The 15,437-nt window shown below is 36.9% G+C and overlaps 1 protein-coding gene across 1 annotated transcript; it reads left to right on the forward strand.

Annotated features, from left to right (window-relative positions):
* The first annotated feature begins 4,966 nt into the window (after nt 1-4,966).
* Nucleotides 4,967-14,514, forward strand: LOC120633400 (esterase E4-like). The gene is made up of 4 exons (XM_039903607.1): nt 4,967-5,198; nt 5,674-6,926; nt 8,682-8,876; nt 14,361-14,514. The coding sequence occupies exons 1-4, from the start codon at nt 5,025-5,027 to the stop codon at nt 14,512-14,514; spliced, it is 1,776 nt and encodes a 591-aa protein (XP_039759541.1). The 5' UTR covers nt 4,967-5,024.
* Nucleotides 14,515-15,437: the final 923 nt, after the last annotated feature.

The raw sequence follows: 15,437 nt of genomic DNA on the forward strand, positions 1-15,437 counted from the left end.
CAACAATAGCATGTTTTCATCTTATTAAACAAAAAATAAACATATTGCTATATTTCAAATCAGGCAAGTTTTGGGCTTTCATGTTAGTCAATAAATAAATTAGAAATTACGAGTGATGTAATAACACACCTGATGCGTGTGGGCCGCATAGCCGTCGCGATAAGTTTTTCACGCCAAGCGTCTGGGGCCCGCAGGTTCCTAGGGCCTGTTTCGAATACGCTGTACCAGGCCTGGAAACACGCCTAACGTGTAATCCTACCGCACTCATGTACCTAACGTATATATTAATAACTGGAAGCTTAAAGGATAAAGTACCTGTAACAGCAATATTTAAGACATGACTTCGTACACCATAAATGGCTTCTACTTGAATTTGAAAAATACGGTGTGAGAGGTCCAGCGTATACGTGGCTAGCAACTTATTTAAAAGATCCGTTACAATGTACTGAAATATAAAAATTATAAATAATACTAAAAACTAAAACAGGTCCAAATTTAAAATAATTAAAAGAGATGTGTAACAGGGCATTGTAATAGGTCCGTTTTTGTTTCTTACATACAGAAATGATCTTCCAAATAGTGTAAGTCATTGTGTCTTATTTGCCGATGACACAACGCTCCTTTTGCAAGGAACTAGTCTTGATTATCAGCAATTAATAAATGTAGCTTTAGCAAATATAATGCAATGGCTGAGCTAAAATAGCTTAAAGATTAATGTATAAAAGACAAAAATGGTACAATTTCACACCTACCAGTCCAAAAAACGTGCTTGAAAGATCCAGCACGGCAGTGTTAAAATAACTGAGACTAAAATGAGTAAACTCTTAGGCATCGTTTAAGGTAGCCACTGTATCTGGAAACAACACATTGATGTTTTATGTGGTAAGCTGTATAAATACTTTTACGCTCTTAGAAGACTCCGCATGACAGTATTATATATTTTTCATGGCTTGTATACGTGCTGGTAATCTACCATACAGGCCATGCCTCTCGAAAAAGTTGTTATTTTATATAAAATATAATTTTTACAATTAATTTTAATTAAAGTGTAAAAAGTAATAAAAATAACTGATATTGAAAGTGGCAATATTAGTGATTAAAATGATTTGTACTTTACCTTATAATTTGACATGCACGTATATTAATTAATTGTGATTATTATTCTGTTCTGTTCTATTATATTATGCTGTTCTATTCCATTCTGTTCTGTTCCATTTTGTTCTAATTTAGTTTATTCTATTTTTGTCTAGTCTAGTCTAGTCTGGCCTGGCCTGGTCTGGTCTGACCTGGCCTGGTCTGGTCTGGTCTGGTCCGTTCCGTTCCGTTCCGTATGTTCCGTTCTGTTCTGTTCTGCTCTGTTCTAGTCAATTCCATCCTAATTTTTCTAGACTACAATGAGTTTAAATGACTAGAGCCGAATTTAAGTGTATTGTAACTATTCAAATTCCAAATTCATATATATTTTTATGTAGAACTTCTCTAACAGTACTTTTGGACCGCCAAGTCTGTCAATAGAGTGACTTTAGCAGCAGTGGCTCTTCGGTCACAAACAACACAGTCATCGAAGGTTTTGGTGACGTCTGTTGTCTCTTAATTGGGAGGTCGCGGGTTCGGCTTAAAATAATTTCAAAATTTACTTTGGTGTGGCCTGGTGGGAGGCTGCGTCCGAGGTTAGTATTACCCTACAGACGTAGGCGAGCCACCGAGCGATTATTAAGCGTTCCCTCACTATGCCGCGTAGAACCCATTAGGGGTATGGGTGGACATCATTTATTTACCCTCATCATCAATCAAAAGTCTATAACAATCCTCTCCTAATTTTGGATTAGGTTGATTATTTATTTGGAGCGTCAGAGGATGTCGGCATTTACCAGGAGATCATACGCGGAGTACAACTGTATCTCTGTGGCACTTAAAACTGTGGTAACAGTAGGTAACCAACAGTGGATCAAGTTTTAAAGTTTTAAAACAATATAATACCCAGTTTGCTCATTCGCAAAGAGAGTTTTATATTCAAAAGGTAAATCTTCAGAAGTTCTACAGAAACTAAGAATTTACTTTTCATTAAAACTTAAATGCACATAATTACAAAAGTCCTGGACGCTTGAGCTTGGAGGTAAGATTAAGAATTTAGTTAGATATTTAAATGTTCCCAAGTTGAGGTCTAGCTGACTCATTAAAATGTAGATGTTAGTAGTTTTAAATACTTTGACCAACTAGTTGAAGTTAAACCCCCTACTTCTAACTATAATATAGATCTGGCTGTAAATATAATAAGAATAGAAAGAAAATAAATCTTTGTTTATCAACTATGGCCCAATAAGATGCTTAGACAGGCGGCCTTAGGTAAAGAACTCTTACCTTATATGTTACAATTATTATAAGAATTAAGAGAGATTGGGAAAAGTTATTTATAGGCAGTTAATCGGTTTTTGAGTGATTTTTTAAAATCCACTTTAAGTATGCCTTTGACTGCCATCTCACCTGGCTGTACATGATGATGCAATCTAAGATGGTAGAGGGCTAACCGGTATGACAGTTATAATTAACCCACATCCCTAATCGGTTTCTACGAGGCATTTTATTGGAATTCTAATCGCGTCATGTCTTTGTCGGAAGGGTAACTAGCCAAGACCGAATCATTCCACCACAAATTCAAAATTCTAAAATGTTTTATTCATGTAGACCTTAACACAGGCACTTATGAAGCGTTCATACTTTTAACATGTTAGCGCTTATGTGAGGTGATGGTGATACACACCGGACCGAACCAAGAACGGAAATCATAAATTTTGAAATTGCCACTGGCGGGCATCGAACTCCGTACCTCCCACTGACCCGTGACTGTCTTCGGGTATCTTTATAGCGTTGTCATCCAATCGACACGCAAAGAAAGGTTTATCCGGTTCTACTACCAATCAGTAGGCTGATTGGTAGTAGAACCGGCCACATATAACTTGAGTAAGTACCTACCTATATTTTTATTTTGAGCAGGTACCTTAAAGGCAAGAGTGAATAGGCATTTACGAGGCCAGCGTGCCACAGATTTCCTAATAATAGCTTACAATCAGGCACGAGAGGCACATGATAATAAATTAATTAAATTAAAGATTTACATGACCCCGACATTAAGCTAAAATTTTTATGCACCATGAGGCTTTGACCCCAGCCTCGCTTTGTCTGTTGTAAGTTTCTGAGAATTAGGATTCTCGCAAACTAGCACTAGATGTTGGACCATCAGCGAAGGGATACCATGGCTAATTAAGTACTAACTACACAATGCGAAGTACTGCACAACGTACACCAGATTTCAAATCAGCCGGATCTGTAAAAGTCAGATAAAAAGACACCTTTGTTGAGTAGGATATAAATCGCAAATTACTTAAGCTTTTAAACACATTAATCTGCATCAAAATCGGTCCTTTCGTTTCGAAGCTATGACGCCACATGTAAAAACAGATACCTACACAAACACATGGGGAGGTTCAACGTCTCATTGCTTAAATTGCGCAACAGAATAGGGCTGTCCCAATCTTGAGGCGGTCCGATTTACCGAAACTAAAAGCAATCAAGCAAGGTTCAAGGCATCAGTTTGAATAATTGAACGAAGGTACGTTCAGCAAAACGTGGTTTTCAATCAAATCCAAATTTAAAAACTGTTTTAATTCGCAACTTCAAGTATGTCTGTTTGTTGTCTCTGCCACTGGTTTTGAGGGCCTAACGAAAAGAAGCTAGCAGCAGTTTGTTGCCTAGCCATTTACAGTCAACATTGCAACGCAACGCAATTGGCTATTTGTTGATGTGTATTGTCCGCTGAGGCCACACCTCTCTAGATGGGGTAAAACAGTTATGTAGATAACCTGGGACGGTCATTTACGATTGACACTGTTGGTTACAAAAGCCTTTTTGATAAATTAGTTTAGCCCAACCTTCACCGACCTAGATAAATTCGTATAATTTTAATCGAGCTAATAAAGTTTTAAAACGCGGACAAAGTCGCGTACAGCAGCAGTGTTACAGTGTAGCAAGTATGTTAAGAAGCTCACAGAAGTATTCCTAATTCTTAAAAATTAACAGCTGGAGTATGTAAATTGATCGCACAATCCTATTGTGTAATATAAATATCTATATCGACAGCTTTACTCCATAGGACATAATACCGTGACAGTCCGCAAAATAAATTAGTTTTCATGTGGACTGCCTTATTTTTATTAACTGGATGGACCTCATATTTTATTAATATTGGTTTCCAAAGATTCGTATAAATAGCCAGACTTAGACACTAAATCTTTAATGCTTCCATCTCACAGCTAATATTTGCGCAACTTAAACTGCCTACTGCGTAAGATCACATTCGCAGTTGTTGGTGCAACGTTTCGAGTGTTAGTAACTAAGTACCCGTGTGCTAGTCGAGTGAGCTTACTTTGTGCAAGGTTAGCTAGTTTGGCTTTAATAGTGTAACAGTAAAGTTCGTTCGGGAACAAAATTAGTCATTGTTTGTTTTGGAACAAAGTTCCTTATGGAACGATGGTTCCTTATGGAGGGGTAAGATTTTTATTTCTAGTTCATTTGTGTTCGCTCTAAATATCTAATGTACAGTCTACGTGATTGGTTTATATGGTGATCATCATCATCAACATATCAACCCAATACCGGCCCACTACAGGACACGGATCTCCTCGGCAATGAGAAGGGTCGTAGTCCACCACGGAATAGTGCAGATTGGTATCCACCAATCTGCACTATTGCCACACACACGCCTTTGAGAAAATTATGGAGAACTCTCAGGCATGCAGGTTTCCTCACGATGTTTTAACAAAAAAATTATTATCTCAAGTAGGACTTTTGAAAAGTCAAGTATCTCTGTTTGTAGTGACTCTACCACCGGTTCGGAAAGCAGATGCAAGCGAGAAGCAAGTGATATTTTATTACAATTGATATCAACCGATGGCAGCTCAATATATCCTAAATAATGACAAAACAAATGATCTAAACAAATATACCTAAAACTACTACAAAGAAGAATGAAGATGCGAGCTTTGACCGCGATACAATTGCTATTGGTGTACTCGAAGCTGGCGTGCAGCACATGGACTCGTGTGCTGGAGACAGATCAGGGCAGTTTGCGGGGCCTGCGCAATGCGAACGGGTACAACCGCTACTTCAGCATACCTTACGCTACGAGTGAGAGGTTCCAGGTAATTTGCTGTATCTACTACTACGATAACGAAATGGAATTGGTTTCGATACATATAACTGTATCATAATACTGTGATGCCCTATCGCATAGTACCCTCTTTTACTAATTCTGTTTTGCCGCTGGAGTTCTCTATCTTTAAAACCTTTATTAGATTCTCATTGACTTTTAGAAGAACCAACTTAACGGTTATTCTCTTTAAATAAAGTAAATAAAAGTTGCTAGCTGTAGCCAGTGTTCTTCGTCTGAATTGATTATGGTTTTTTACAAATCCCGCGGCAGCCTTTCCCTTTCCTGGGACAAAAAGTAACCTATGTTACTTTGCGTCCTTTCAACTAACTCTAAGCCAAAAATCAAGTTTATTGGTTGCTTAGTTAGGGCGTTAAGGAAGGACAAACAAACATAGAAACAAAACGAAATTATAATAATAAGTTTATTATGTTTTGTAAAATTCTAATCCTAAAAATATTTTACAGTTCCCAAAAGAACCGCCGAAATGGGAAGGAATCTTCAACGCAATAAATCCTTTTAAAAGATGTCCTCAAAGAATAGCCTACTTCACAACTGGTACGGAGGACTGCCTATACCTCGACGTGTACACCCCAGACAAAGCAAAACCTTCAAGCAAGTTTCCTGTTATGGTTTTCTTCCATGGCGGGGCTTACTATGAAGGGAGTAAAGAACTTTACGACCCAGAGTTCCTAGTCACGAAAGGAATAGTAGTTGTAATAATTAACTATAGACTCGGGGTGCTGGGATTTTTATGCTTACATGATATTTCAAACTTGGGTTTAAGAGATCAAGTTGCGGCTTTAATATGGGTCAAAAGAAACATAGCAGCGTTTGGAGGTGACCCTGATAATGTGACTTTGTGTGGACAAAGCGCTGGCGCTAGTTCAGCATCACTACATTTGATGTCCGAATTAAGCACAGGACTGTTCCATAAAGCCATCCTCATGAGCGGAACAGCGTTATCAACATGGGCTTTCAATCTAGAGCCATTTACAGCTGCTTTAGGTGATGCCAGAAAAATCTCCTCCCCTTCCACAGAAGAAGATGTGTTCAATACTTTTTCTCAGGCTGATTTACAGTTACTCATAGACACTACTCATGACATTTCAGTTAATCCACGCTTTTTTAAGTATTCACCGTGTGTCGATTTTAATTTTAGCGAACCATTTTTCAAAGACACTCCTTTTAATATTCTAAAAGCTGGCAAATTTAATAAGGTACCAGTAATGATAGGTTATACTGACGAGGAAGGTGGTTTTTTCTACAGATTACTAAGTGAGGACTCGGTCAATGATTTAAGCGATCATTTTAATGATAGATTGCCTTGCGTTTTCTCATGGTGTTCTGAGGAGGAGCGAAGGAAAATTGGTAAAATGATGCGGTCTCATTATTTTGGAGAAGGTTACCTTGACTACCGGACATCTGTTAAAGGTCTGATTGAATACTTCTCCGATTGGATAGCATATGGGTCTATAAACGCGTTTTCAAAAATCATGACACAATATTCGGATCAACCAATTTTCAATTATCAGTTCTCGTATGAGGGCAGTAGGGATTTTGGGAAATTGTTTGCTGGAACGAATTTTAATGGCACTACGCATGCTGGTGAAATCTTTTATATTTTCAAACCGATCGGTATATCGTTGCCTTTGTCTAAACAAGACGAAATTATGATTGATCGATTGACAACGCTGATCCGGAACTTTATGAAATTTGGGTAAGTGAACAATATTCTATCAACTTTCATTTAATATTTTTTAACTACCTTATCGCTTTACAGATCCCTTGACACAAGTGTCAATACCTACCTTATCAAATCAAAATTTATTTTCAAATTCGCTTAGAATAGATTAGAATAAATAAATAAAAAAAATAATATACTACGACAATACACACTGATGAATATCTATTATTTTTTATATGAATATTTTTTTATGAATAATATAGAGAAATATAAAAGACATATAAACACCCAGACACTGAAAAACATTCCTGTTCATCACACAAACATTTTCCAGTTGTGGGAATCGAACCCACGGCTTTTGACTCAGAAAGCAGGGTCGCTGCCCACTGCGCCAATCGACCGTCAGTAAGAATAGTAATCTGCATGCACACAGTGTGTCTACGACTCCGATATCATAGTGAATCAGAACCCAGGTTAATTATATCTCTAACTATATTTTTGTATACCTATCTTAATTTATATAAATCTCCTGTCACGATGTTTGTCCGCGATGGACTCCTAAACTACTTAACCGATTTTAAATTAAATTGGCACACCGTGTGCAGTCTGGTCCAACTTAAGAGATAGGATCGCTTAGATCCTTAATTATAGTCGCAATTTTATTTAATTGCAAATTATTTGTTTATAATTAATTGACAGTCACATGTTTTTTATATATATCTTAATATATATAAATCGCCTGTCACGATGTTTGTCCGCGATGGACTCCTAAACTACTTAACCGATTTTAAATTAAATTGGCACACCGTGAGCAGTCTGGTCCAACTTAAGAGATAGGATCGCTTAGATCCTTAATTATAGTCGCAATTTTATTTAATTGCAAATTATTTGTTTATAATTAATTGACAGTCACATGTTTTATATATATATACTACTATATATACTCATTTAAGGCTTAGGGATACTGAATACTTTAAAAAAAAAATCAAACGCAGACGAAGTCGCGGGCAACAGCTAGTAGTATATATATATATATATATATATATATATATATATATATATATATATATATATATATATACCGGTATTGAGGTACCGGTAATTCCTTAGGTACCCTGGGGTGTCACAGGGAGTACCTAAGAAATTACAATAGTAAGCAATTACGTGGGAAAATAAACAACTGCTTTCTTTCTTTTATTCCTAAAAAAAAAAATATTAGTAAAAATGTCCACATAGGTTTTACAACGTTTTATTGATAAGTCTCAATAGCTCAATGGTTTAGAGAATTTGGAAGAACGTCGGTCCAAGACTCAAGGTCTGATCAAAAATAATCTTGCTGGTTGATTTTTTGTGTTTAGTTGAAAATACATAGGCTAAGTAGAAAGAGAAGAGAAAAAAAAATTGTTAACTTTATTGCACAACCCAGAAAACATTTTACAAAAGGCGGACTTCATGCTTAAGCATTTCCAGCCAAACACGCCGCAGTCAAGCTACTAGCCAAAAAACGCGCCAAAAAAACGGGTGAGAGTTTGGCAAAAACATTTTAGGAAATAAATGATAAATCATAGAACTCTAATGCCCGTTTTCACTAACGACGAACAAGGCAATGCTTAAATAAGTACCTAATTCCTAATCTTCCTGGTCACACTCGTACATCAACCGTTCACAAATAGTTATCACCTAAGAGTTGGTGGAACATTTTTTTTCCAAAGTCGTCGCCTAAATCAAATCGCCATAAGATGTCATTGGGGCATTGTCTCATGTAAAAAAATGTTTGACTGATTTCAGAAATCCAACGCCGAAGAAAGCCAAACTAGCACTGCAATGGCCACCGGCTACCGCCAATACGTCAAATATATTCGTGCTGAACAAAGAGATGAAAATAATCAACCGACCGCGCAAAGACCAGAGGGGAGATTTTTTCCTCAAGATGCTCTGCACCTATGGGGAAAAGGGCTATGTGCCGTGCGAGAGTCAAGAAAGGTGCCAGCTTAGATAATAGTACCATAAAGTTAATGAATATGCCCTATTCAGTATTTTTTTTCAGTAACCGTTCGTGTTCATACAAAACTCATAATTTAACGGCCTCACTATATTTTGGCTTGGTTGGCTCACAAAAGTAATAGAATAGGAGGCTGCCTAGAATAGAATAAGTAAAGTCAAGACATCATATTATTATGTTTGCATGCATTTTGACTTGTAGAATGTTTTGCTTGTAATAAGTTTTGTAAGTTTTGTTCAGTATCAAGTATTGTTTGTAGTCATGCGATTAAGCATTCCGGTATGATATAATTTTTTTAATATAATTTTTATATCATTTTATAAAAGTAAAAACAAAATTCAGAATTTTGAAAAGAAAATTTTGTTTATTTAAATTTATCCTGAGAAATGGAAGCTCGGTTTTACGTCTGCATTGCATCGCCAGGCCAATCGACAATGTGTTGTGTGATCCGCGTTTTTAACAATAAAAACAGACACAGGAATACATACCCTTTCCTTGCCACTATTCTCTGGTTAAAGTAGTACAGTATTAATTCATATACTGATATTCAATAGGTACCTTCCAACATGCCTCTTCTAATTTACCTATCGGGCTCTAGGCCAGATTTGATAGGAAGATTGTTTGATTCCAAATTGGAACATAATGTGGATATCATTCGAGAAATAACGAGGTTAGGTATGTTGTACATGTACCTACTTATGAGGTCTAGGTACGCTAAACTTAGCGACAGATTGAATGCGTCACCGCAGAACTCTAAACTGCCAATACGCGTTTTCTAGATACGTTCGTAATACATACTACTATTTTCGTAAATATAAAAGGACTATACTTTTATTGCAAATAAAATTGGAGGAATTCAGACGATATTTATGTAATCGATTTGCACGACGACCACAAGTAGAGATTCTGGTCTCAGAGGCAGAGGCAATTTGGGAATTTATAATTGAATTTTACCACTCTACCGACAAAGATGTGCAATCAAGTGTTTAGTTAGCGTTCTGGTAACATGCCGCGTATAAAATGTATTACTGGTCCATACCAGTAATACATTTCTGTTAAGTAGTAGTAGGACTTCTTGTGACAAAGCGCGTCTAGGGAAACCACCGCCATGTTTCGGCTTGAATGGCTTGGTTGCCGGTTTAATTAGAGTTCCATGCGTCCCATGGCTAAGATTTATGGGCAAAGCGAAGTATAATTTCGTTTATAAGCTATGGTTTTCCACTTATCATCCTTGCTCTGTCAATTCAGTCCAACATTGAACATTCTACGAGTATGAGTATTCTATGATTTTGTACGGCTACATCTGCCAGTTCTGAGTGAAACGATTCAATACCGTTAATTAAAAACCTGTGGGAAAACTTACTGCACGGAGTTCTTAGGTTATTCTTTCACCTTTTAGACAATTATGCTCTGAAACAATCTGCCTGCTGAAATCCGTGGAAGTAATCCCTTCCGATATTTAAGAGTCGTCTGAAGGACTACTACCTCTCTTTGTTTGTCGGAATTTGAAGTAGATTTTTTATTATTGATTTAAATTATGTATTAAAATCTACTTATATATATATATATATATATTATGTATGATATATATTTATATATTACGTAGATTTATTTAAATTATCTATGTATTTGTATCTATAAATTTTGTTATTTTTGTATATTTATCAACAATCTTGGCACTATCCCATTCTCTTGCTCTAAGTCCTGTCTACAAAGGTTGCCTGTAAAAGATTGCTTGCAACAATAAGGTCGCCTTCGCGTGTCTACATTGTTTACTGTATACTCTTTACTTTTTCTTTTCCGGTATGTCATTCGTTCAATAAAGTGTTTCTTCTTCTTCTGTATAAAGAGAAAGTTATTATCGTGACGTGTTTCTTGTGTTTCAACTTCTAGGAATGCGATTTTAACCAGAACTATATAATATTTTACTGGTTTTGACGCCTTGCGATGCTTCTGCGGCGACGCGTTTAGTCTGCGTTGAGCCCTATAGAGGTTACAGAGCATTTTCAAATGAAATAAGACATTAAATTATAAAGGGCTTGTTACTTTAACGATAGGTTTCTTGACAAAAGAAACATCGCCGTATTAAACCTATTTATATCTACTATTTGTTTTATTGTGTCCATACCATTAATATTTCCTACGCATTGTAAGGAATTAACTTCCATTCCCTATTTATTACTTAGTCGTTAGATTAAAATAATAACCTTTAGCCTTCATCAAGCTATCAAAGCAGCATTAGTCTATAACAGTCCACTGCTAGACTAAGTCTAAAGGTATCTCCCTTTCAAATTCGACTGGTTAGTAGATTTCGTGCCTTTGAACATTAAAACCATTTGATTAATTTCGCTATAGATATAGATTAATATACTGTCAGTGTTGAGAGCAAGGCGTTCACAGAGCATGTCCGCCGCCGCGGCAAATCCCTCGGATTTACACAAACAATGCGGTCCTGAAATGGAGTAAACTAAATAAACTACAGATCAACAGCTCGCGGCGCGCAAACATTGGCCGATTTTCATGTTATAATATAAATATGCAGATCAAATATTAAAAGGAGATCACGAGACGACTCCGATGCAGAGCAATGAAAACGATGGATTTTAATTTCGATTTATTTTTATCATATTGTGCTTAGCGGCTAACATGTCTTTTTTTTCAGCTTTCTTTCTAGCGGACCAAACACATAGCTTTATATACGAATGGTTTGACCCGACAAGGGAGAGTCATTAAGGGATAAATTTAAAGAAGTTAAAATAATGACGGTGCATAGTCAGTACATATTTGAAAATTTAATTTATGTCCATAAAAATATAACAAAATTTAAATAGAAAATGGACTGCAACAATGTAAATTTTAGAAGCAAAAATAAACTCGTTGTGCAGTTTACTAGGCTACATAAAATTGCTAATTCATTCAAGGGCAATTGTTATATCATTTTATAACAAATTACCGAATGAAATCTTTGAGATGCCTCTCAATAAGTTCAAATTTTATATAAAACGTAAGCTTTCATGTTAAGGATTACTCAAGCTATAAAAATAGCTCGGGTGTGAATTGCTCTAACTTCATAGCTTAATATTAATTTACTGTGAGATGGTGATAATAAAAAAAAAATACCCGGCTACGTTTGTTGTTGGCTCTTCTTAGACCGGGGCGCGTTTGGAATCATCGTAGCTTTAAGTTGGTGAACTAAGTTATCACCATCCCCTTACAATTATGTAAACATATGTATGAACACTTCATTAGTGCCTGTGGTAGGCCTACGTGAATTTTAAAAAGTGGAAAACCATCGCATTTAAACACCAGCACTTCATATGGCATACAAGCAGCACGTTCTACAACGTGCCGTCCTGTGTTCGCCCGACCCATAATCCGGAGCTAAGACTTATGCGTCTATAGTAACATAAGCAAGCCGATGGCCCTGCTGGAGGAGAAAAACTATCGCCTATAACATAGTAACACTACGCAAGGTTTGTAAGGAGTACGTCCTACAAATTCTTACCCGGCTTCCATTAACCTGATGCGTAGGCGTAGGTGTTAATGTACCTGTAAATACACCATGCTCTTAAGAACAGAACACAGCAATACTGTTTAGCGGCAGTTTGGCGCAGTAGGCGGCGACCCTGTTTTGCGTATCAAGGCTGTGGACTCGATTCCCACAACTGGAAAATGTTCGTGTGATGAACATGAACGTTTTTTAGTGCGGGTGTTAATTTGTATATTATAAGTATTTATGTATATTGTAAGAGATTGCTTGCAGCAACAAGGCCGCCTTTGCATGCCTACAATTCTTGTTGTTTTTTATTCTATATTTTATGTATATTCTGATGTTTGAGTGCAATAAAGTATTTCTTCTTCTTCTATATTATTCATACAAATATTCATCAGTTATCTTAGTAACCATAACACAAGCTACGCTAGATGGCGATGTGTGTGTGAGTTCACAGTATGAATTCTGTCACAAAAAGCGGTGCGACGACTAATGCTTCGTCAAGTGGCATGCAAATAAGCTTGTCAGAACTTATAGGAACACAGTTAACCATTTATAACGGTGCTCTCATATTCTTGAGCTAATCCTTTCTCTCCCAAGTTGGTCCGTGTCCCGGTTAACAGCAGTATGTATTTTCCGGAGTATTTGCGATGGTCCGGGCGCCGGGGGCGTCGACTGAACCGAGGGCGCGGATAAATATTCAATGTTTTGATTCAATCGTCCGCCGGACTGTAAGATTTGCTCGCTGCTCAAACACTGATATGAACTTTTATTTCGCATTGACGCAGCGAAAAAAGGATAAATTTCTTAGACGGCGATATATATTAATTTTGACATTCAACCTTTTTTAAAAGCTTTAAGTGTTTTATGTAGTCTTTAAGTGGGAGATCATTCGATCGTTTCCTATCATTATCATCATCATCGTGTATCGGTACAGTGGGTGAAATTTTTTTTTTTTTAATTCAAATTCTTTATTCATGTAAGACAGGTACTTATGATGCGTCCATACATATATATATGTATAGCAAATTGCAAGAGGATGGTTATAAATATGTTCGCCAACTTAATCCTGAAGCTACAAGGGTTCCAAGCGCGCCCTGTTTAAGAAGAGCCCACAACAAACTTGTCCAGGTAATTTTTCGGTATCACCATCTCACAGTCAATTAATATTTAGCTGTGAAGTAAGAGTAATTCATACCCAAGATTTTTTATCATTATAACATTATAACAGGATGTTTCTGTAAGCTTACGTTTAATATAATGTTTATCACTATAACATTATAACAGGATGTTTCTGTAAGCTTACGTTTAATATAATGTTTATCACTATAACATTATAACAGGATGTTTCTGTAAGCTTACGTTTAATATAATGTTTATTGCACAATTGAATTATGGATATCAGATAGTGAAAATATCAAAAGTTTATGATGCAATGAATCGCTGTTACACGCGCGTCGACACATAAATAAAGGCTTTATGCGATATCTCGTCAACGAATGCACCGCTGTATCGCCGCGCGCGGCGTACGCCGTAAATGAAGATAATCCTTATAAACTGTAATATGGTGCGGACATATTACAATTAAATACTTGGTACATAAGATTAAAAAAAGTTAATTATTTCTAATAAATGTTAATAATTAACGATGAGCAAACTGCTAGACCATAATAAACTGGTCTAAGATTTTGGCAAGTAAGTACTTAGGGTGATGTATATCAACATTGCAAAAAGTTACCAAAAAATAAACATTTTTCAACGTTCATAGTTGAAATCTGCATGTCAATATAACTAATTTTTTTTTTATTCCACTACATCATCATCATCATCATCATTCATTCACTGCCGCGTGCGGCAACAGCAACAGGTTCTGTTTTTTTTGTTTTTTTTTTTTTTTTCTCTTTTTTTAGATTAGATTACATGTAAGGGCTTCGCTCATGCGCCCTGATGTGACTTATATATCCTATTTTAGCACTAAATATGCGTGCACGGTGAGGACATGTAAGGGTACCGTCAACGTAGTTGTAGGTAATATTGGAGGGTGGCCTTGCTTTAAGATGGTCACGATGAGCATCATGTTCGATCCTCCTTTTGTCTTCGAAGTAGCTGGTACTCTGCTGGACTAAATGCCTCCATGGCGTTCGATTTCCAGCCAGTTCGATTCCACTACAAGTTAGCCCTTGTCAGCAATTTCACCTAGCGGTAAGTGATGTTGCAGTCTTCTAAGACTACTAGCAACTAGACCACCTATTAGGCAATATAGTAGTCATACTCCTTATTGGTTTCTACGGAACACAAAATCGTTTAGCGGCACGTCTTTGTCGGTAAAGTGGTAACTAGCGGCCAAAGCCTCCCACCAGACCAGACAAATTCAGAAATTATAAATTCCGAACCCGGGACCGGCTACTTAAATTCATAGCGCTCACCCTTGCGCCAGGGAGGTCTTCAAACTTGCTACATGTACTACATGTAATTTCGCTATTTCGTCAAAAGAAGACGTGTACTACGTATTAACATAGATTTCATCTCTGGATGTTCTGAGACAAACTTCCATACCATTTTCGGCCATATCCCTTGTACGCATCTATATAATATACGTCCGATATCCTCGTTGGTTACGTTTCATGTGAACAAGCTCGGTTGTTTAACCTCACATTCTCAAAATATACATAAACTTATGAATTAAATAAATCCAATCCTTCCTGCTACCCAAGTTTGTCTCCACAAAAAGCCTGTCGATAACACAATCATATGGAATCGTCCGTAACATAAATTGCCGATAATCAAAGGCCGGGGTCCCGCGGGCCTCCAATCTCAATCACCCTTACAATTTTACTCTATTGAATCTGGGCCCCAGTAATTCGTCTTCAATTATCATAATTATTCAATGACTCGTTATCTTTGGGCGAAAAGTCTTCACGCTCTAAGTCTCTACACGTTACAGTTCCGGCAGCAAAGTACCGGATCATCGGGTCCTGAATATATCAAAGTAGCTATCGACGAAACCATAATAGCGAGGGTAGGACTTCGGCTTCAATTTCGAGGGGCC

Source organism: Pararge aegeria, chromosome 21 (assembly GCF_905163445.1).
Source record: "Pararge aegeria chromosome 21, ilParAegt1.1, whole genome shotgun sequence".
Classification (NCBI taxonomy): domain Eukaryota; kingdom Metazoa; phylum Arthropoda; class Insecta; order Lepidoptera; family Nymphalidae; genus Pararge; species Pararge aegeria.